The sequence below is a fragment of the Phyllostomus discolor genome, chromosome 13, assembly GCF_004126475.2.
Source record: "Phyllostomus discolor isolate MPI-MPIP mPhyDis1 chromosome 13, mPhyDis1.pri.v3, whole genome shotgun sequence".
NCBI lineage: Eukaryota > Metazoa > Chordata > Mammalia > Chiroptera > Phyllostomidae > Phyllostomus > Phyllostomus discolor.
The window spans coordinates 41,587,578-41,609,396 of NC_040915.2; the positions used below are offsets into that span (position 1 = coordinate 41,587,578).

The 21,819-nt window shown below is 68.8% G+C and overlaps 1 protein-coding gene across 2 annotated transcripts; it reads right to left on the reverse strand.

Moving 5' to 3' along the window:
- Positions 1 to 215: 215 nt before the first annotated feature.
- ULK1 (unc-51 like autophagy activating kinase 1) lies at positions 216 to 21,267 on the reverse strand. 2 transcript variants are annotated; one of them, XM_036014802.1, is made up of 28 exons: positions 20,858 to 21,267; positions 20,595 to 20,687; positions 20,474 to 20,515; positions 13,007 to 13,039; positions 12,681 to 12,717; positions 11,860 to 12,033; positions 11,705 to 11,778; positions 11,326 to 11,427; positions 10,524 to 10,582; positions 10,350 to 10,432; positions 10,018 to 10,068; positions 9,693 to 9,781; positions 9,366 to 9,447; positions 8,704 to 8,764; positions 8,456 to 8,545; positions 8,009 to 8,134; positions 4,900 to 5,048; positions 4,682 to 4,768; positions 4,078 to 4,346; positions 3,417 to 3,598; positions 3,073 to 3,182; positions 2,826 to 2,969; positions 2,309 to 2,502; positions 1,972 to 2,144; positions 1,770 to 1,888; positions 1,438 to 1,595; positions 853 to 988; positions 216 to 781 (listed from the first exon to the last, which is right to left on the reverse strand). In XM_036014802.1, exons 1-28 carry the CDS (start codon positions 20,966 to 20,968, stop codon positions 729 to 731), a joined length of 3,081 nt encoding a protein of 1,026 aa, XP_035870695.1. In that variant the 5' UTR covers positions 20,969 to 21,267; the 3' UTR covers positions 216 to 728. The 2 variants fall into 2 exon arrangements, with proteins under 2 accessions (XP_035870695.1, XP_028359410.1); XM_028503609.2 differs by having other exon boundaries at positions 9,366 to 9,516.
- Between the last annotated feature and the right edge of the window lie 552 nt (positions 21,268 to 21,819).

Genomic DNA, 21,819 nt, shown 5'->3' on the forward strand with positions numbered 1-21,819 from the left:
TAAACACCTACGGGTCTTCTTCCTTAAACCAACAAGGAGCTGCAGAAAAATGAGACACGTTTACGAGTGAGTGGGAGACGTTTACGAGTGGGTGGGAGACTGCCACGTCTGCTCAGGGTTCAGGGAGCTCGGCGCACCGTCCGGTGTGTCCCCAAAAGAACGTTTAAATAAGATGCCGTGCCCCCGGGGGCGGGCAGCAGGCACAGCGGGCCGTGTATATGTGTATATATGTATGTATGTATACGGTATGTACACGCGCCTCCGGGGCAGCGGCCAGCACTGGGCGCGCAGTCCTGGCGCGAGTCCGCCTGCATAAAGTGCTCGGTGATTCACAAAGCTGGGTGGTGGTCTCGGGGAGGAAAGGGGCCAGGAGCCCGCACCTGTTCCTGGGCGGGCCCTGGGCTGGTCTGGAGGCTTTGGCTTGAGTGGGTCCCGGCTTGAACGGCCAGGGTGGGGGCTGCTCATATGTCCCCACCTGCCCTGGAGGCAGCCAGGGGACTGGCCGGGGTTGAGGTTCCGTGCGGGCCCTCCAGTGCCGGCCGAGGCCCAGGAAGCAGCCGTGCCTGGGCGCCTGGCTCTGGACGCAGGGCGGGGAGGCTGGGCTCCCCCAGCACTGGGAGCCCCAGGCTGCAGGCTTGTCCCTGGCAGCCCACCACGGGGTCCGCGGAGAAGGTCCGGCTGCTGGGGCCCGGCGGGCAGGCTCCTGAGAGGTCAGGCACAGAGGCCGGTCAGCAGGGCCCAGTCAGCAGGGCTGAGAGTCTCCGCTCGATGCACAGCTTGCCTGCGGGGAGGAGGGCCAGTAAGCGCGGCCCCTGCCCTGGCCCCTGCCCCTCCGGGCGAGCCAGCACTCACACTTGGCGATGTTCTCCACGTCCGCCTGGTCCACGAGCAGCTGCTGCAGCCCCTCCATGAGCAGCAGCGCCTTGTGGTAGCGCTGCACGCAGTCCTCCCGGCGGTGGAACATCTCGTCCAGCGCGGCCGACTGCACCTGTGCGGCCCGCGGCACGGGGCGTCTGAACGGCTGCCCGTGTGGCCGTGGGCAGCCAGGGGCCGCATGTCGGACCAGCAGCTACCCCACCCCCCAGGGCAGTCAGGGGTCACCCCTGGGGGGAGGCAGACTTTGCGAGAACGTTTGTCCGCTGTGCGTTTTAACTACACTAATCAACAATCTCAGAAACAGGCGCGGCCTCTGGGCTGCTCTCGTTGGGCAGAAGGACCCCACAGCCGCAGCGGCCCCACGTGAGCAGACCGGGGGCTGGCACCGGTGCCTTCGGAGACCTCATCCCCACCAGCTGGGGAAACTGGGTCTCAGGAGGGTGTGGCCAGGGATGCGCCTGGGCTATGGAGCCCGCTGGGCCCGGAGGGGCCCCAGGCCATCTGGCAGCTGGGGGCCTGCGTGGTGTCCCACCCCAGCCCAGCCGAGGGGTCCGGCCGTACCGTGTGCACCGCGTGGCTGAAGATCAGCTTCTCGGCGGTGACGCTCTGGATGCGGTCCAGCAGCCGCTGCTTGTCCAGGAAGAAGCGCTGCAGGCGCAGGCTCAGGCCTTGGCAGGACAGCACGCTGGTCTTGTACAGCTCGTTCAGCTTCCGGACCACTGCACGGGAGGGTGGGGCACGTCGGCCGCACTGAGGCCGGCCCCTCGCCACGCGCCCGCTCCCCCACCGGGCTGGCTGCTCTCCCCGGCCCTCCCTGAGGTCACCCGCCCGCTCAGACCTGGTCCCCGATCTCCACGCTCCCAGGGCTGGGGGGCTCGGGAGCCCACACTCACCCTGCTTCACGGTGGACGACAGGCAGAGCTTGCCCGCCCGGATCTGGCCGATGGCGGTCTGGAGGGCGGAGGACAGCAGCTCGGCCGCCTTCAGGTAAAGCACCAGCTGCTCCGCGAAGCTGGCGGGAGGGAGGCAGGCGTGTCAGGTGGCTGGGGGCCCCCACCCCAGGGTGCCTCCCAGCGGCCCGCCAGGCACACCCACCCCCACTCGCGGCTCAGCAGGCTGATCTGGTCGGCCACGACGCTCTCCTGCAGCTGGTACTCGGGGCCCCCGGCCGCCTCGCTGGCGCTGCCCTTCAGGGCGGCGATCTCCAGGACGTGCTGGACGAAGACGAGGGTGAAGCGCAGGCCGTGCAGGATCTCCGTGTGCTCTTGCTGTGGGGGTCAGACGGGCGTGCTCAGGGGGGCCGAGGGGCCAGACCCCCAGGGGCCGCTGCTCCGCCACCACCTCCCTCCCCGTCAGAGCCCACGCTGCCCTGGGCCCCGTCCTGCCCCGAGGCACACAAACTCCAACCCGGGGTGCCCCAGCTCCCCCTCACCTCCATGAGCGTCTCCTCAGGGAGGTCAGGAGCCTCGAAGGTCACAGCCCCCTCCAGGTTGGCGGCCACGGTGTCGGCAAAGCTGCAGCAGTGGCCAGGGGCCAGGGCCTCGGGGGCGGCCTCGCTGCAGGCCCCAGACGCCAGGTGGCGGGCAGAGGCTGCGCCGGCTGCGCAGAGGGAGCTGGAGGAGCCCACTGCGGGGGAGGCGGCCTGATTCGAGACGTGCTCTCGCCTCCCCGTGAGCTGCCCCGTCCTCTGGACTCCATGACACGAACCCCGGCCCCACCCTCCCTGGACCGGCTGGGTATGGTTTACACCCCTTCTGTCCCCTTGAGCGGAGCCCACGGTGGGCAGCTCGCCCCCACCCCGCCGCTGCAGGTGGGGCACCGTGTGCAGACGCTGGGCTGCGGGGGCCTGTGTGGCCTGCACGGAGCCTGGGGAGGCCCCTGGCGCAGGACTCCTGACCCCACGAGGAGGCCACTGTCCCGCCTGCGAGGGGCGCTCTGCCGGTCCTCACCTGAGAACATCCTAGCACGGGGGCCCTGGGGCGGCGTGGCCCCGCTGGGAGGCGAGCCCACAGTGAACACCACGGGGGAAGGGCTGCTGGCGCCCCCAGCGCGGGCGCCGGGCTGCAGGTTCCCTCCGAAGCCAGCAGAGGGCGCTGTGGGAGCGAGAGGAGGTGCTCAGGCCCGGGCGCCGCCCCCGCTGACCATCCCCCCTCCCCCACTTCCACCCCCACCCCACAGCCCCCACTGCCGGCGCACCGATTTCCATGGGCTTCTCGTGCAGGCTGTCGGAGCTGCCCGAGTCCGGGGCCTGAGTCCCAAACGCGGCCTTAAGGAGTAGATCGGTGAGGCGGCCCGTGCTGAGGGACCTGCAGGGCGAGGGGAGGGGCAGCGGTCAGCCGCCCCGGGGGTGGGGGGGAGGGGTCCAGAGGCAGGCGGCCCGCCCCCCTGGCTGGCTCCCCCAGCTCGCTGGCCGCCGGGCACAGAGCCGCACACGCCAGCCGGGGGACGGCCACTGTCGCCGCGCGATGGACAAGCAAACAGAGGCCCAGAAGGGCCAGAGAGACTGAATGACGGACAAGGCGGGGAGGGCGCCCACGCACCTGCCGAAGGGGCCCTTGGCGTCCTCAGCGGGCCGCAGGCCAGGGCCCTGGAAGGGACCCGCCTCGGAGAGGTCTGGCAGCGTGCGGTTCCGAGGGGGCGTCATGACCACGCCCTGCCGGGCCAGGAGGGTCAGCAGGTTCTGGGAGCTGGGCGTCCTGGGGAAGTCGAATGCGGGAGCCGCCTGGGGGAGGCGGGGGCGCTGAGCGCCGAGCCGGCCCAGAGCCGCCGAGCCCCGCCTCCCCTGCCACGCTGCTCCAGGCCGGGGGGCACTGCCCCACACATGGAGTGCACACGCATGTGCACTCACACTCGTGCGTGCACACGGGCCTACGCCCACACTGCCACACCACAGGGCAGCTGCAGGTTCTGGTCCCGTCTCACTGTGTCCAGGGCACAGACCGAACAGTTTCCTGGTGGGGGCGGCCTGGGTGTCCTGGGGCTGCGGGGCACCGGGCCAGGGTCAGACACTTGCTCTGCTAAGGGCCACAGCGCAGACGCTGAGGTTTCGGGGGCCTGCCTCTGTCACAGGAACATAGGGCTCGACCCAGCAAGACTCGGCACGGAGGGCACTGCCTCTGGATCTGGGGGCCCCTGTGTCCTGTGGACGCGGGGCTTGGGAAGAAGCAGACATTCACCCACTGAAACCTGGGGGGCCGTTACCTTGGTAGGGGAGCCCAGGATGGGGGGCAGGGGGTTCCGCTGCAGGAAGTCGGGCAGCTTGGGCGAGCCGCGCAGGGGTCGGCAGGACTGCAGCCCGTGGGGCGGCTGCGGGGGGCTGGCCGGCGGGTGGCCGAACACAGCCCCCAGGGGGTCCGTGGGGGGCTTGGGCAGCTTGGGGCGGACGATGTGCAGGTCGGACAGGTTGGGAGCGCTGTGCAGGCGGCTGCCCAGCCCAGCGGTGCGGGGCGAGTGCTCAGGCACGGAGGAGCCTGGGTGGGACAGGGTGACCCGGTCACTGAGGTTGGGGGGCTGCCGGGCCTGCCCTGCACACTGCCTTTACCCTCTCGGCCACCTGAGAGGCAGCGCTGCACTGAGCACCCGAGGCGGCGGGCACAGAGCAGCCGAGACGCCCGCCCGAAGTCACACAGCGTGGACAGGAGGTGCAGGGAGGCTGGGGTCCCACAGCCGTCTCCCCTCCTACCCGCCCTGTGCCTGCGAGGAGGGAAGACTTCGAGAGCAGAAAGACAGCCACCCCAGGGGCGGGCCTGGGCTCCTCTCCCCTGCCCAAACCCATGATCGCGCCCAGGGCTGGGGCCGCACCTACCTGGACGAGGGGACCTGCTACCCCGCATCTCGGCTCCCTGTGGGGAGGGCACCCCGCTCCAGCCCAGGCGCTCGGGGATGGTTCCAACTTGGACAAGAGGGGTTGCCGCGGTCAGTGCCTGGTGGGGGTGACAGGCCCCGCTCCCCCGGCCCATCCCTGCAGATGCCCAGCCCCGTGCCAGATCGGAGACTGCCCCCACCCGAGGGACGAGGACCCACCTTGGGGAGATGGCGTGTAGGGCCGGCCGCCGCCCAGGGAGAGCTTCCTGGCCAGGGCGGCCCCATGCTCAGCGTGGGATGGGGGTGACGGGCTGGCCCGTGCGAAGCCCAGGGGGCTGGTGCTGACCGACCTGCGGATAGCGGAGGACCTGGAGACACAGACGGGAGGCAGGAGGTGAGGCTGCAGCCCGGCCAGACGGCTCGTCCCCTGGGAGGTGGGGGGTCCCAGTGTGGCCCCCGGGGCACCTTTAGGCCCCGGGTGGAGGGGCCTGCCGGGACGACCCGTTAGCCCACAGGGTCTTCTGTGAGTTACAGAAAAGGTGTCCCCTCATCCTTTCATTTCTTCTGTTGAAATTTGCCACGAAAACGTGGGTTCTGTGAACCCCACACACTTTACTGACACCTGGCAGACAGCTGCCAGAAACCTGGAACAGGGGTGTCCAACCTTTGGGCGTCTCTGGGCCGCGCATCAAACTCACAAGCGCTGACGACAGCTGCTCAGCAGAAGAGAGACCTGTGCACAGCTTCCGTGACCCCGGCCACCAGGGAAGCAAAAAGGCCCTCACACAACAGATGACCCCAGTTACGCGGCGGCCCTTTCGGTAATCTCTCAAAATCGTCAGGCAGGTCCCCGTGTGCGGCCACCGAGGCAGGGAGGGTCCGCGTCTAGGCGGCACAACGCCCCCGACGTGCCGTGAGTTTTCCTTGCGGAAGCACGAGAGGCCTCGCCGGCTGGACCGGCAGGGGTGTGAGGCCACACTCGAGAGACGCGGGCACCAGCGTCTGGCGTGACAGCGAGCGGTCCAGCCACTCTTCCGACACGCTGGCCCTGACTCTATTCTCGGAGTGTCCGCTCCTGAAGAGGGCTGCTCGCAAATGCGGGTGCCGCCAGGCAGTGGCGGCAGGAGGGAGGCGCGGCCGTGAGGCGAGGGTGCCCGTCCCTGGGGAGACGGGACCGTGAGGAGACCAGCCGAGCTTCCCTCCGGGCGGGGCGTCGGGTCGGGCGCAGGTGCGCACACTCCACCCGGGAGTCGGCCGGTGACGCGTTCACGTCGACCGGAAAGGAGCCACAAACACGGCGAAGTAGTGGTTTGTTCCCAGAAATCTTCAAGCCCGTCTTCCAATCCTTGCCTCCAACCGAAAAGCAAGGCGGCGCGGTGTCCGCCGGTCACGGGGCTGTGGTCAGCCAGCGGGAGGGGGGGAACGCGTGGAGCTGTCTGCCTCGGTGTGAGCTCGCCCGCACTGCGGCTTCGCCTGGACCGCCGCTCTGGTTGGGAGCGCGGTGCTGGTTAGCCGGCTTCACCCGGACGACGCCACCAAAGACGCCAGAGCCGTAAGCCAGTTTTGATCGTCCGGTTCCAGCACGAATGTGTGTCCTGATACCGTAAATGACTGCAAAACACACTGCAAATCACAAAGTCTGTCCAACATGTGGCCTGGACGGGGCCACCGCACCTCCGAGAGGCGAGTGACGTCACCCCAGGTCGGCCCCCAGGTCGGCCGGGGGGCCTCCAAGGAAGTCCCAGCGCTGGCGCTGGCGCGGCCCCTCGGCTCCCACGGAGTTCAGTCCCGAGGAGGATCTGCGTGACGTCACCCACATTTAAAGCCTCTGTGCACAGAGTTTCCTTGATGCGCGACACGGTGACACTTCACAGACCAACGGTTTGGGCGGTGACCGCATGTCTCCTGGCACCTTTGCCGGCCCCTCCCTCTCCCTTGCACCGCCCCAGGGCGCCAGTGGGAAGAGCTGCGCCCCACGAGCTGATGACGGACAGAGACGGTCCCTGGAACGGCTTCTCACCGCCCCACGCCCACCCCCCCCCACGCGGCTGTGTCTGTCAGCGGCACGATGACGACCCACTTCTTCAGCGACAGCACCTCCGCCACCAGCACCTCCAACGAGAACGGCCAGCGAGCCGTGTCCGTGGCATCAGCGCGAACACCCGTCGCCAAAGCACGAAACCGAAAACCCGCAGCTTCACTCCCCGGACGTCCTCCGGCCGGCCCTCCGTCTCTGCAGCTCGCCGGGCCGGGCTGCCGTCCGGCGAGACCGACCGAGCCAGAAACACCCGTCCGTCAGGGCCAGCGACGGCGGCCGCACTCTCTCCGAGCTGCTCCACGAGGTCGCCACCAGCGCGGGCCCCCGACTTGGCTCCTATCCCACGTGCTCCCACACACCCAGCTCTGACGGTGGGTGGGGTCCACCCGAGCTGTAGCTTTCCGAAACACTTCTTGCTGAGAACAGACTTCTTTCCAGCTCCGCTATTTTGTCCTCACGACCCGCCGAACGGGGCAGCACGTTCTTGCACAGACCGCTTTCCGAACCCTAGTCCTTGGAAACGCGCACAAACTCCCCACACGTGAGGGGCAGCGCCTCGCTATCTGCCTCGACACACAAGCAGTCACCTGCCCACTTCTCACTGAACAGTCTTCCTTCGCCTCTAACTTCTCTTTTGAGACGCCATGGAGCCGTGTTGGGATCACAGAAACAACAGGTAAGGGACTTCGCTTACTTTCACTATGAAAACTGACGGACAGGAAAGCAGGCAGCGAGCCTGCACAGGCCCGTCCACAGCCCCCTCGGCGGCCGCTGCAGGCGAGCAGGCGGCCAGCTGCAAACCACGGCGGGCAGCGTGCCAGGCAGCACCGAGGTCTGCAGGCACCTCCAGCAGCCCGGTGAGGGTGCTCGCCTCGGCCCTGGACAGCACTGAGCGCCGGCGCCGCGGCGGCATCAGAAGGGGCGGCTCCGCACCTGCGCCGGGGCGAGAACGCGCCGAAAGCCGCACACCACCGTGAAACTGAAGCCGTGCACGCGTGCACATGGCGAGAGCCCACACACGTGTTTGATGTGTCATCGTGACACACAATCCCAAAAAGATCTCATGTTGTAAGTAAGTAAAGTTATGATCTTGTGTTGGGCCACATTCATAGCCCCACGCGGGCCTCGGGCCGTGGGCCGGACACCCCCCTTTACTGGCCTCCGGGAGACGGCGGCCGTAAACCTCGGACGCCCGTCCATGCCACGCCACGCACGGCTGCGCGAGGGTGTGTGCAGGCCGCCCGCGCCTCTCCAGGGGGCAGCAGCAGCAGCCCCGGGCCCCCCACTCACCGTGGGGTCTGGAACTGGGTGGGTGACTGCAGGTTCTGCTCGATGCGCTGGTAGTTCTGCACCTGCGTGGGCACCGGGATGGGGACGGACGCCCCGCACCTGCTGCTGGAGAAGGGGCCGGCGCGGCTGTGCGGGCAGACAGACGGGGAGGGGCCACTGGAGGCGGGCCCCGGACGGCCGGGAGCTGGCCCCCCGACTCTGTTCCCCGGGGGCTTCTGGTCAGGACTGGCCGTGGGACGCACTGCGGAAGGCGGGCAAGGACGGCAGGCCCCGCAGGCACTGGGGGCTGATGCCTGCCTGGCCTGTGGGCCCAGGGGCACTGGTGGCACTGGCCCCCGGTGGTTCCTGCAGCCGCCCACCCCCGGGATTACACCCCTTCTCCACAGTCCCCTCCGCTGGACCACCCACGAGCGCCGGGGGACCCTCTCCCAGCCCCCACCGACTCACCCCGAGGGGCTGGGGGAGCTGCTGCAGGGTGGGGATGGAGATGGGGTCCGGCCGTGGCTCTCCAGCCCAGCTGAGGCCACCAGGGAGCTCCTGGCAGGGCAGAGCAGGGGGGCGGTCAGGAGTCTGCACAGGCCCTGGCCTCTTCCTGGCCCACCCTGCTTGGGCACCGAGGCCAGGTCTCCCAGCTGCCTGACCCCCGGGAGGAGCCCACACCTCCCTCTTCCAGGGAGCGGCTGAGCAGAGCTTACCCACTGCACATCAGGCTGTCTGGGGCAGGCTTGCCACCAACTGCCTCGGCCACCAGGTCACCTGTGGACAGGGGACAGGCAAGGCTGGGACCCGTGCTGTGTCCCCACTTCTGTCACTCCTACTGGGAACTCCCTTTGCCTGCCTGGACAGCAGGACTCTTGAGAGAGATTCCAAGGTCCCTGTCTTCCCCTGCCTTTGGCCAAGTCCAGACCGGGCACCACCGCCGCCTGTCTTCCCCCTGCCCTCCTCATGTGGGCCGAGGCTCAGCCCGGGCCATCGCTGCCCCCGGGGACACCCAGGCCCACTCCGACCCAGCCCAGCCTGGGAAATGCCAGCGTCCAGGGCCATGAGAGGAATCGAGGACCCCAGGGCAGGGCTGTGGGGAGCCAGGCCATCCCAGGAGTCTGAGCGGGTGCCCCAGAGCAGCTTTCCACGCCCCAACGACAGGAGGCTACGTGGGTGCTCGGAGGGGAATCAGGCAGGGTGGGGTGCAGAGGGTGGGGCTGGGTCCTCCGACCACCCACGGACCCCGGGCAGGACTTGGCTTTGACGCTGCAGCCAAGCCGACTGGGTGGGTTAGCTCCCAGAAGCCCACTGAGAGCCACCGAGGGTCCGCAGGTGGAGACAGGTCCCCCGCCACCCCACGCCGCAGAGGCCCGACCTGGAAACTGCGCGGGGACCATGACGAAGTCATCGGTGTCGCAGGACGAGTCCTTGCTGCTGCCGCCCGAGTCCCGGGAGCCCTGCAGGAAGCCGGCAGCGTCGGCCGGGGAGGTCAGCGTCTTCTGCAGCTGCTGCATCTCCCCCAGGGACTGGGGGCAGAGAGAAGGCCACTGAGACCCTGCCCACGGCCGGGTGCTGCCCAGGGCCCTGCCCACTCCTCTCCCCGGGGGCCACACCCCCGCTTCACGTTGAGACGCCACACCCAGGCTAGGCCTGGGCCCAGGGGGCAGTCACCGGGCGCTGCCACCTTCCCCTGGGCACTCACCGGCGGGGAGGCCAGGTGCGAGGTGGAGCTGCTGCTGGAGCTGCTGCCGGAGCCGGAGCTCGGGTACGAGGGCACGGGCACAGGCGGGGCTGCGGGGGCGGGCAGTCAGCACCTCTCCCGCCCTGGGCACGCACCTGGGCTGCAGACAGCTGCCCCCCCGCACCCAGAGACCCAGGGACCACCAAGGAGGGCAGCCTCCAACCCCCAGCCAGCTGCACCCAGGCTAGAGGGGGCTGAGGATCTGGACACCTGACCCCTGGGCAGGGGGTGCGGCCCGGAGGAAGGGGGTTGGGGGGTGGGGAGCACGGGGCCCTCGGGGACTCACACTTCTTCACAGAAGCGCTGGTGTCAAGGAAAGGGTGGCGGAAAAACTCATCTGTGGGAGGGGAGGGGAGGCCAGACCTCAGGACCCCGACCCCGGGGGTTTCTGGGAGAGTGGCCACCCCTCACCGAGGCCCGGTGGGCCGTGCCTCCTGTCCCGGCCGGCACCGAGCCCGGCACAGACACAGAGTTGGGCTCCAGAGCGTCTGGCTGGGGCCCCGCCCCCCAGATATGGTTTTCCCAGCACGGCTCCCACTGCAAACCGGGTCTCCCGTCCTGCGCCACGGGGACAGGCCGCAGGCTGCCCTGGGGTGGGGGCCTCGGGGCCACACTCACCGAAGTCCATGCGGTCCTTGTGGTTGCGCTGCAGCAGGGCCAGCAGCAGCTGCCTCAGCGGGGCCGAGGTCTCCCGGGGGATGCTGGTGGGGCCAGAGGACAGAGCGGTCAGCCCGGCCCGGCCCGGCTGGGGGCCTGTGGGGGGTGGGGACTCGGCCGGGGGAGGGGACTCACACGGGCACCAGGGTCTTGTTCTTCTCGTAGAAGAGGCGGAGGTCCTGAGGGCTGCTGGCCTGGTGGGGGAACAGCGGTGTGAGTGCCCCAGTGGCGCCAGCCAGGGCCGAGTGCCCTTGCGTGCCTCCAGGCACTGGGGGCCGATGGAGGGCAGCCCCAAGGCCACACTGTCTGAGGAGGCGGCTGGGCCTGGGCGGCTCCAGGCATCCGGCGCGACTGGCTGTCTGCTTCTTGGAATTGGGCAGTCACCTGTGCCCCGCCCTGAAAGGCCCGGCCCTCCCTGTGGGCAGTGCGCCGCGGGGAAGACCCGCACCCGCGTGCTCACCGTCCGCTGTTCCCTGCCCGAGTGCCGCGGAGCGCCAGGCACCGGTCGGGGCGCAGCCCGCCAGCGCCCACCCTCCCGGGCTGCCGTGCCGGCAGGGACCATGGAGGAGACGGGAGACTGTGCCCGGCAAGCTGGCGACAGAGCCAGGAGCCGCCCGGCGCCCCACGTGGCCACGACAGGCCCACAGGGCAGGGTCCCACCACAGGGCAAGCCCCTGCTTCCCACACGTCGGGTGCGCCCGAGCTGGGGGTCCCGACGCCACTCAGTGGGTCACACCAGTACTGGGGCGGGCAGGAGGGGGGCCGTGAACTTGATGCAGGCGTGCCATGGACACAGAGGTGCGCCCCGGAGCCAGCCCGTGCTCAGACCTCCTTGGCCCGGAAGTGACAGCAGAGGGGCAGCTGGGGGGCCGCCTCTCTCGAGGGAGGGAGGCTGGGGTCAGGCCGCCGGCCCCCCTCCGACCTGGGGCTCGCTCACCTGGAAGGGGGCCTTCCCCGTCAGGCACTGGTACACGATGGTGCCGATGCTCCACAGGTCCGCCTTCCCGTCGTAGTGCTGGGACATGATGACCTCGGGGGCCTGCAGGGCGGCAGAAATACGGGTCAGGGCCATGGCAGGGCGGACATCAGTGTGCCCTGACCCAGCCTGGTGCCAGCCAATCAGGACAGACACCAGCCAGGTGCCAGCCAATCAGGACAGACACCAGCCATGCGCCCGCGGATCACCATAGCTGAGGTGGGAAACAACGGGACAGCCAGACTGGCTAACCCCCCCCCCCCCCCCGCCCCCAGAGGAGCCATGGAGGGGCTCGCTGTGGACGTGGGGGGCGCAGCAGGGCTGGGGGCTGCCCACCTACCATGTACATGGGGGAGCCACAGAGCGTGGCTGCCATCATGTTGCTCTGCAGGTAGCGGGCGAAGCCGAAGTCGGCTGCGGAGGAGGACAGACGTGTGAGCGGGTAGCCGCGGCTCCCGCCTCCCGGCGCCCGCCGGCCCCGCCCACCGGCCTCACCGATCTTGACCCGGATGTTGTTGGGGCTCGCACGGCGCCCGCCGGGGTTGGACAGCAGGATGTTCTGGGGCTTCAGGTCGCGGTGGATGATGCCCTTGCTGTGCAGCAGCCGCATGGCGCCCGCGATCTGCTGCAGGAACAGCCGGATGGTGTCCTCGCTCAGCGTCCGCATGGCTGCGGGGAGACAGGGCTGAGGGGGTGCGGCTCCCGCAGTGGAACAGGGGCCGCAGGGGCCTCCCTGCTGGACAGGCCCACTCCCCGCCCAGCATCACTCACGCTGCAGGTATGAGCACCCACCTGCCCTGAGGTCGCCCTGGGCCGTCCCCTCCCACCGCCCACCCAGCTCTGACCTGACCTGTGGCCCCTCCCCACCCACAGCCCCTTGCTGCTGCCCCGCCCACTTGCTCCTGTCTCCCTCTGACACTCCTCAGCACCTGCTCAGGGCAAGTCCCCAGACTGCAGCTTTGCAGCGAGCCCCGGGGCTGACCCTGAAGGGTCCAGGGGCTAAAAAAACTGACCCCAGCAGCAGGATACAGAACGGGCTGTATCCCCACCTGCAGCGCAGCCCCAGGGGGAGACCCACCCTCCGCAGCGAGCAGGCTGCACTGGGGCCCAGAGTGCTCTGAACAGGCTGGCACTCAGGGACCCTGTAGGCCCAAAGGCCACTCAGAGGGTCCCTGGTGGCTCTGGCCCCCCTTCTATCTTCCCCAGCAGGCGCCACAGGGATGGCAGAACTGGCTGGACCACCCGCCCGAACAGCTGGTGCACGCTGGTCCACCTCGCAGGCTGGGTCAGCACGGGCCCGGGCACACGCCACTCACTGTGCAGGTAGTCGGCCAGGTCCCCGCCGTTGCAGTACTGCAAGAGACCAGCAACAGGCCTGCTCAGCAGGTGGGCACCCCAGCCTGCCCAGGTCCCCCCGCCCTGTGCCTGGCTCCCGGTGTCATCTCCCCTCCCCGGGACAGGTGTCCCCTGCAACCCCTGCTGGAAGAGGTGACAGGGGCACCTTCCACCCCTGAGGCACCGGCCGTGGCCACTGGGGCGCCCAGGGCTGTGGCCCTAAGCCCACAGGCTTATGGCCCAGGCAGTGTGGCCTGCCCAACCCCCGGTGACAAGGGTCCTTCCAGTTGGGCCTGCAGGGACTCACCTCCATGACCAGGTAGACGGAACTGGCCATCTCCTGCAGGATACAGAAGCAGTGAGAGTTGAGAGCTGAGGTGGGCTCACCGTGCCCCCGTCCGGCAGCCCCCCGGGGAGCCTGTCTTGCCCCAGTGGGACCTGGACAGCCAGCGCCCTGAGCACGCCACCTGGGCTGCAGGCAGGAGCAGCCAGGGAACGTGGACACCCAGTGCCCGGGGGCCTGCATGCCAGGGCTTGGCCAGGAGGTCAGTGGCTGGGAGATAGGACGTCCGTCAGACAGCCAAGTAGGTTCCAGTGTTGTGGTTTTGAGTTCATTCGCTTGAGTGACAAGAGCAGCAGCCAATCAGAACATTCACTTGCCAAGTTCCCAAGAGGCGTCAGCATGGGGTGAGGACCCCACCCTGCAGGGATGGCCCTCAGTTGCCCAGGTCTCTGTCAGGGTCAGGGTCAGGGTCAGACCAGGCCCTGAGGTTTAGTTGGGTTCAGCTTGCTGCTCAGAGTGAGGCATCCCAGCTGGGGGGACCCACTCAGGGGGAGACCCAGGCCCATGGAGAGGGGATATGGCCAGGGTGTGAAGGCCTTGACCTCAGACCAGGAAACTGCTGGGCCCTGGCTCTGGCCTCCAGAATCGAAGATGCCCCTAGACTTAGAGGTCGGCACCGCCAGCCAGGCCAGCTGCGGGGCACTACCAGCACCCTCAGCTCAGCCCACCCCAGGAGACAGAGAGGCCCCGTGCCCAGGCCCATGCATAGGCCCCCCACAAGGCCCTGGGCCTCCCATGGGCCTCCTGGCCGTTGGACACTTCCTCCTTGAGGCCGCCTACTCCAGGCCTCGGGGAGAAAACCGAGGCCCAAGGGACCACACCCAAGGGGCAGGCAGGGTGGGAGCTGTGCTGCTCTCCCGCCGACGGCCCCCAGCTCTTCCCCAGGCAGGGGCTCCCTCCCTGAGGGGGCTCTGCTAGCAGAAAGGGGGCCCCAAACCCTGTCAGCACCAGCAGCTCTGGGCACATGGCACAAAGCCCCAGCCCAAGCCCACGGGTGTCTGCTCCACAGGTGGCTGCTGGTTCAGCCCCCAGGGGAGGGGGCCTGTGAGCAGCCCTGAAGCCCTCGAAGCACCCGGGACCCGTGGGGTCCTGGGGAAGGAAGGGGGGACGACAGGAGGGACACTGTTTGACAGGCTTCAGGGGAGAGTGGATGCCCAGCAGTGGGCCACCACGGTCCGCCCCGCTCCGGCCCCAGGGATGCCCCTGCTCCCCACCTGGCAGGCCCACAGGCCCCTGCTGGGGCCGCAGGAGCTCAGGGCCTGGCCTCACACCCACATGCCACGGGCGAGCGTGGGGACACAGAGCCCCCAGAGACCATGTGGATGTTAGATGTCGGCCCCTGTGCCCTGCCCCATGCCCCCAGCACCCCACCAACAGAGGGGGTTGTGTGTCCAGGGCAGAGACACCCTGGGAGCGGGCTGAGATGTGGGGTGTGCTCGGGGTGTGAGGCTGACACTGAAGCCCCGTGGGGCTGAGCTGGGCGCCCCTGGGACAGGCAGGCCTGCCCCAGCATGCCCCACCTGGCATTCCCAGGCCCTTCACTTGGGGCGAGGCCCAGCAGGGACGCAGAGCCGGGGGGGGGGGGCGGCGGGGGGGCTCTGTCCACAAAGGCAGATGTCAGCCCTGCCTGGCTGCCGGGCAGCAGAGAGTATCCAGGAGCTCCCAGCCCCGCCTGCCAGCCCACACCTCCAGGCCGGCCGTGGGGGAGAGATAACGTGGGTGCCAAGTACCTCACCCCCATCACCCAGGACCCATGGGGTGAGGCCAGGCTGCAGGGGCAGGGTGCAGGCGGGGTCAGAGGGAGACAGAGGATCCGGCAGAGGGAGGTGCCAGAGACGGAGACCCAGAAATAACCCAGGGGACCTGGACACGCAGGCCACCTGCTCCCTCGCCTGCCACCACCTTGACCACGGCCACCTCCAGTGAGGTGCTGAGCATGCCCCCAAATTTACACCTCAGCAGCGAGCTCCAGGAGGCCCAGTGAGGCTGAACCCCAGGTCCTGGCCACACAGCTGGGGGGCGGCGCAGTGGGGACCAGGCCGAGGCACCCCCAGCTCTTGTGGGTCCTCCCAACAGTCAGCGCCCAGGGAAGCCCCAAACTCACCCACCAAGCCAGGACAGGCAGGAACAGGCACAGTGACAAGGACAGAGGCAGGCAAAACGTAGCAACCACAGTGCCCACCCCCACGAGCCCCCACAAGGAGCTGTTCACCAGGACTGCAAGGGGCACCCATTACGGCCCCCAGACCCAGGGGCGCCCACAGAACCCAGCACAACCTCCCCCAGAAAAGGGGGTCCCTGCAGCACGGTGACGAGAGTCCCCTCTGTGCCCCAGAAGCCACAGGGCCTCTGCACAGGGCCCGCCCCACAGCTCTGCTGGCTTCCTGCCCCTGGAAATCCCCCAGCCCGGGCCCTCACCCCTCCCTGCAGAGGTCCCCACTTGTCACCCCCAGGGGCCCACCCAGAAGGCCTCCTAGGGCCACACAGCCCCTTAGTGAGCAGGAGACCCGAGGCTCTTGGCCACATGGACAGTGGGGGTGCAGCCTGCCCTCCTCACTCTGACCTCCATCCCTGAGCCGCAGTGGGTCACTCAGCAGAGACCTCACGCACCCCCCACTCTGGGCCCAGCAGGACACCTGGGGTGTGGAGGGTCAGCAGCCTTAGAGGACAGACTGCAGCATTCAGGCCTGGGGAGACCCCGGAGGCCCTGCCCTGGGAGAGGGCACAGCCCTGGAAAGGTCCCTCCCGGCTGCGACCTGGGCCCTCGGGAGACAGGGTGCTGACCCTGCCCCCAGCCCAGGGGCCCAGGGTGCTGCACAGACGAGCGAGGGCACTCCTGGGCCGGCTGCAGTGTGTTCTCCACCCCCTGACCGGCCCCAGCCCACACACACCAAGCCCGGGTCAGGAGAACAGGAGGCCCGCGGCGTCCCGGGTGGCTGGGCGCTTCGGCAGGGGGCTCTGTACCCGGGCCCCTCCTAGGGCCAGGCAGCCACTGCACCGCCGGGCTGGGTGTCCCCCACCGCTCCCCAGGAGGCAGCTCTCCGGTCCCCCCGGCTAGGAGGGAGAGGTCACCACGACCTTGCTGGCCTCAGCTGACCTGCCCTGCCCTGACTGCTGCCCACCTGGAACCCGGACAGGCCTCAGGCCCCCCTCTGCCTGCCCCCACCAGCGCTAAATTTGGTTTTCACACGCTTCCCTGAGGACTGAATGGGGCCTGGGTGGGCACCCAGCCAGCCCCCCAGGACTCAGTCTAGATTCAGTACAGACCCTTGAAGGGCCGAGACTCCGTCCCAGTGACGGCAGGTCCCAGGGAGGGCTCACCTCCCGGGAGGGTCTCCTCGGGGGACTGGTTCCGTCCATCATGACAGGGGACCCAGGGGTGGGTGGTCAGGCATGGGCCCACCAGACCCTGCCAACACCCCAGCCCCACACGCGGGGCCCCAGGATGGCAGCGAGGCCTGTGAGGGAAGGAGGTGGCTGCGAGAGGGCCTGCGGCACCGGCCTCATCACACAGCTGGCCAGGGAGGGACAGAGCTGGGCAGGCCCTGGAGTCCTGACCCGTCCCCTGTGCAGCCCCCAGGAAGGGCCGACACGGCAAAGCCTTTACAGGCATGAGATGGAGCCCACCCACCTCTCGGGGCCCCGCCTCGGAGCACAGGAGGCAGCCCAGCTGGGGCACTGAGGTGCTTTGCTTAATAGGATCCCCGCTCCCCCCCGCTGAGCCCACTGTCTGGTGATCCGGGCTGGCCCAGTGGGCAGGCAGGTGCTGACCTCGGTAACTGCTTGCAGCTGGCCACCTTGGCTCCGGAAGGTGGCAAAGGCCACAGTCCAGCAGGGACACTCTCCTGGCTCCCAAGGGGAACAGACGCCGGCCCACCCTGAGGGGAAGGACCTTGGCCCTCCTCAGGGAGTCCCCTTCAGCTTCGGGAGTGCCAGCAGCCCCCGGGGACTGGCAGGCCGGCCTGCCCCGTGCAGCCCTCCTCCCGCACCCTGGGAAAAGCAGGCACCCCTCTCGTAGCGCGAGGCATGAGCTGGTGCAGCCCCACGGAAGGCGGTCCACAAGTCCCTGCAAGACCCTCCACCCCAGCTGCACCCCAGCAACGCCGTAGATTTGACGCAGCGCCCACAGCAGCCCTGTCCCGGGCACCACCTAGGGATGCCCACGACACGGCTTCCCCGTGACGCTGAGGGCGACACGCCATGGGTGCACCAGGCCCTGGCGTGGCAGACGAGCGGGGGTCCCTGGGAGGCAGGCGTTCGGGGCGACCAAGCTCTAGTTCTGGCCTCAGCGGGGGGACGCAGGAGCCGCCTGCCTGAGCTATTTGTCCCCTGCGTTCCGCCTTACCTGCTGCGCCTAAACTTCAAAATTTTAGTTCAAAAGAAACAGCAGGAACAGTAATACAACCTTGTAGGGTCCAGAGCCGCCAGATCCCTGGGCCTACTCCCTAGACCCTGCCTTGGACCCTGGCGCCTCGGGCCTTGAGCACCACCTGCGTCCCGATGCCCCAGCGCCGAGGGAGCCGGGGGCCCGTGGGTGAGCACCGTGCCCGAGGCCCCAAAGTGAGGACGACCCTCCCCTCGACTGAGGCCTCTACCAGCCGCCACTCACAAGCACAGCGGGCTCTGGACGGTGCGCTGGCCTCAGGCGCCGAGGGGCCCCTGTGGGCCAGGCCCACGGCCATCGGCCCTCCTCCCAGGGCATACCGGAACAGGCTGGTCCTCACTGCACAGCCCCTAACCGGCGGTGGCTGCTGTCCCCAGGCAAGAGCTGGAAGACACCGCCCAGCACACGGGCTGAGACCACGCGCTCTGCTCGGTGGGAGGCCGGGGGCTCCAGCTGCCCCCCCCCCCCCCAGTCTGAGGCCTCAGGACAGAGCACAGCCCCAGGGGCCCAACTCCGGGCGCTCACATCGGCCTGACAAACGTCCCTACCCCACGAGAACGACAGAGTGAAACCCCTTCAACAGACGAAACACAACCGGGGGCGGGGCGAGGGGGGGGAGTGTTTGCCACCTGACCCGGAAGTGCTTTCCTCGGCACACACGGGGCTCCTCCCCGCCCGTACACAGTGGGGCGCAGGCCAGGCGCCGCACGCAGCGACCCAGACGGCGGCCATGACCGCTCCTCAAGGTGGGTGTCTGCTCAGTGTCTGCCACTCCACAGGTGACACCAAGGCACCCAGGGGCTGAGCGACCTGCCTGGGTCACACAGGTGAGTGAGTACCTGGGGAGCTGGACGCAGGGCCCGGGCGCCGGCAGGGTCAGCCTCCGCGAACGAGGCAGAGGGCAAGGGGCAGCGCTGATGCCCACCAGCCGTGGGACACTCCGTGCCCCCCCCCCCCCCCCCCCCCGTCCTGCACAAGACAACCAGCCCGAGAGGCCGCCGCCCACCTCTCGGAGGGGCATCTAGAACCAAGATGGCGGGTCGCGGGGAGGCTCCCTCGGGTGGTGCTGCTGCCGTGCCCCCAACGAAAAGCACACGTCCCTCCCCCCCGGGAACCTGCTCCCAGGAGTGGACCCTGCGGGGCACACCTGGCACCCACAAGGGCAAGGACGGCCATGACCGCACCGCCGCCAACGTGCCAGGGCCCCTCGCGCCCCACCGGCGGGGGGCTGGCGAGGTCAGCTACGGGACGAGGGGCGAGGGGCCACCACAGGCCTGCAGCCACAACCACAACGGCAGCTGACACTCGCGCAGCGTTTCCTGCGGCCAGTTTCGGCCAAAGGGCTCCGTGGTCTCGTCTCAGAGGAGGAGATGGAGGCCGGGGCAGCCGCCCAGGACACACAGCCCGCCCGCGTGGCACAGCCAGCGCTGGAGCTGGGTCTGGGCTCGGAACCTCTGGGCTTAAGGGTGTTAACCTCACGGAAGGGACTGGGGGTAAGTTCCTCGCGAGGAGGGGGTGTAACGTGTCACCTGGGGATTGAGAGGGGCGCGTGGAGGGACAGGCACCCTCTCCAGGAGGCAGAGCGGAGGTGGAGGTGTGGCGGGAAGGGGCGCCCGCCGCGCCGCCCTGCAGGGACCCAGGAGCAGCCGGCCCAGGTGCGGTCCCGCTGGCGGCAGACGGGGCTCCGCGGGCACAGGCCCAGGGGACAGACACCGTTCCCCGAGTCCCGTCTTGTCCCGCTTCATTTGTGTTTTAAGCCAAATCACTTAGTGCCTATTTTTAAAAGACATTTGTTTGTTTTTCCCGGGTCCAAGCCAGGGCTCCGGGACTCAGGGAACCACCCAACGGCGGAGGGGAGACGGGAGAGGCCATGCTGACCACCCAGCACTTCCTGTGGGGACGCCGCACGGCTGCCAACCCTGGAGGAAGCAGCACTGCCCACGGCCAGGTGTGCGGCCCAGCGGGACAGGGAAGGAGGGGGAGGGGGAGGGAGAGGGGGGAGGGAGGAGGGGACAGAGGAGGAGATGGTGGAGGAAAGGGGCCACCTCCCTGGCCCCAGGACATGGCATCTCCACAGTGGGCTGCTGGGTGCCCGCTGTCCCACTGGACCTCAGCCCTCCCTGCATCCCCACAAGCCACGCCACGGCCCCCACGGCCACGGCCCCGAGTTGAAGGGGGAGGAGAGAACAGGGGAGGAGGCAGGAGGCCACCAAAACACAGACAGCCTGGCCAGGAACTTCCCCTCAGCCAGGGGCTGGTCCCGTGGCTCCGTAAACAGGTTTCAAAACCATTAGTCAGCACTTTGGCCCGCAGGTCTGCCGCCTCGGGTTCCCAAGTCCCCAGACTAGACATCTAGGGTCCCGGGCCCTACGCGCGGGGCCCCACCGCCACGCCCTGGGGACCCACGGGGTGGGGGGGGACCTGGCTGTGGCCTTCAGGGCCACCCGGGCCTGAGGGGGCCTCACTGAACAGGCAACCACCTCCTGCCCCGCCCGCCCTCCAGGGGTGGCTGGCCCCACCGGCGAGCAGGAATCTCCTGTGGCCCCTCCCCTCCCCCCGGCTGACGCAGGGAGAGACTGGCCAATGCCTGGCCCTGCGGTAGTGTCAACAAACAGCAGGCCTGCCCAGGCAGGTGGGCCAGGCCGGCGGTTAGCCTGGGCCTGGGCCGGTGACAGCACTTCTGGTCGGGGCCAGCAGGTCAGGCCACGCTACAGCCGGGCCTCACTCGGCCAGTGACCGCGATCCACCTCCCCTGCCACGGCCTGTGGCCCCCGCTCCCCCTCCCTCATCAGGCAGCCCAGGACGGCGGGCACTCTGCCAGCATGCCCAGAGGAAGCGGGTCTGACGACAGGGTCTCCGGGTCCCCGTCGGGCCAGACAGAGCGGCCCAGCGCCTTCCCCGGAACAGAAGCCGCTAGTCTAGGGCCGTCCATCACCGAACGGGGTCTCTGGCGCTGGGCTGGCCGGGACCTGGGCCCCCCGGGGCCCGAGGCCGTCACACACTCCCTCCCCACCACGACCACAGCGCGGACAGAGCGCAAGCCTTACCTGGAAGTCGTACAGAGCCACGATGTTTTCATGTTTCAATTCCTAGGACAGAAACCCAAGTTTCCTGTGAGCGGGCAGCTCACCCACCACCTCTCCCCTCCTGCGTCCAGTGCCCGCTCACCTTGAGGATCTTGATTTCCTTCCCCAGCAGTGTCTGGGACTTGGCGAGGTTCTTTTTGTTAATGCACTTGACTGCGACCTCCAGGTCGTGCTTCTGAAAACCCAAGGGGATGTTTCTTAGAAGCCGAGAACCCTCCTAAGGCCGCCCCTAGTCCACGAAAGCACAGGAGGAGACCAGGCAGTACGGTCCCCGGGGCGTGGGGGTGACAGGGTCCCCGGGGCGTGGGGCCGGGAGCCCAGGTGAGAGGTGCCCGCCGCCCTCACCTCTCGGTGGCGCCCCTTGAAGACCACCGCGAAGGCGCCGTGCCCAATCAGGTCCTTGCGCGAGAACTCGAACTTGCCCACGATCTCCAGGCCGCCGCGGCCGGGCTCCATGGCGCGGGCCGGGCGGGCCAGGCGAGCGGGCGGGCCAGGCTCAGGCGGCGGCGCGGGCCGGGGGCAGCGGGCTGGGGGCGCGCGCCATCGGGCAGGCCGGGCCCGCTCCCAGCCTAGCCGCTGATCCGGATCCCACTCCTCCCCGGCCCGGTCCCGACCCGGTCTCCACCCCGGTTCCGACTAGGATTCAGACTCGGTGCCAACGGGAATTCCGACTCCGGCTCGGGCCCGGGTAGGGAAACAAAAGAGCCACGGCCGCAGGGGCCCAGAACCTGAGACGCCCGCGCACGCGCACTGGGCGCCGAGGGGGCTAGGGCTTGGGGGCGGGGCCTTGTGGGACGGGGCGGGGCCACGGGGCGTGGCCTGGCGGGCGACCGTGTGCTTAGTGGGTGGCGAGGCCTGCTGGGAAGGAAACATGAGGGGCGGGGCCTGGTCGGGGGCGGGGCCTGGGCAGGGGCGGGCTCAGTGGCTGGGGCGGGGCTAGCAGCGTGTGCGTCTTGTTGGAAGTGCTGAGCTAGGCCCTAGGTCCCTTAGGGGAAGCACGTCTGCCACCGAAATGCCTGGGACGTGCGTGGCCTGTGGATTCCAGGGCTGGGGACTCAGGATGATAAATTCTTAGGGAGAGAACGGTTGCGTCAGACCTTACGCATTTAAAATCGTGTTCTATCGTAAGACATTGGCGGCCACATTGCACCAAACCTAGGAAACGGCCCGCAAGCGCATCCAAGAGGAAGGCTGAGCCAACTCACCGCGCATCCTTTCTGTGGAATGCCACGGGGCAGATTCTTACACGCGGAGTTGGATAAACGTGCGCCCAGGTGGGGAGCACTTCAAAGTCTATGAGGAGGCCC

Coding starts and splice junctions, on each gene's coding strand:
- ULK1 (XM_028503609.2), bottom strand. CDS start 20,968: ATGGAGCCCGGCCGCGGCGGCCTGGAGATCGTGGGCAAGTTCGAGTTC. Junction 12,034..12,680: donor CCTGGCCGACTACCTGCACA/GTGAGTGGCGTG, acceptor GTCTCCCCGCAG/CCATGCGGACGCTGAGCGAG. Junction 2,503..2,825: donor CCGTGCTAGGATGTTCTCAG/GTGAGGACCGGC, acceptor CCTCCCCCGCAG/TGGGCTCCTCCAGCTCCCTC.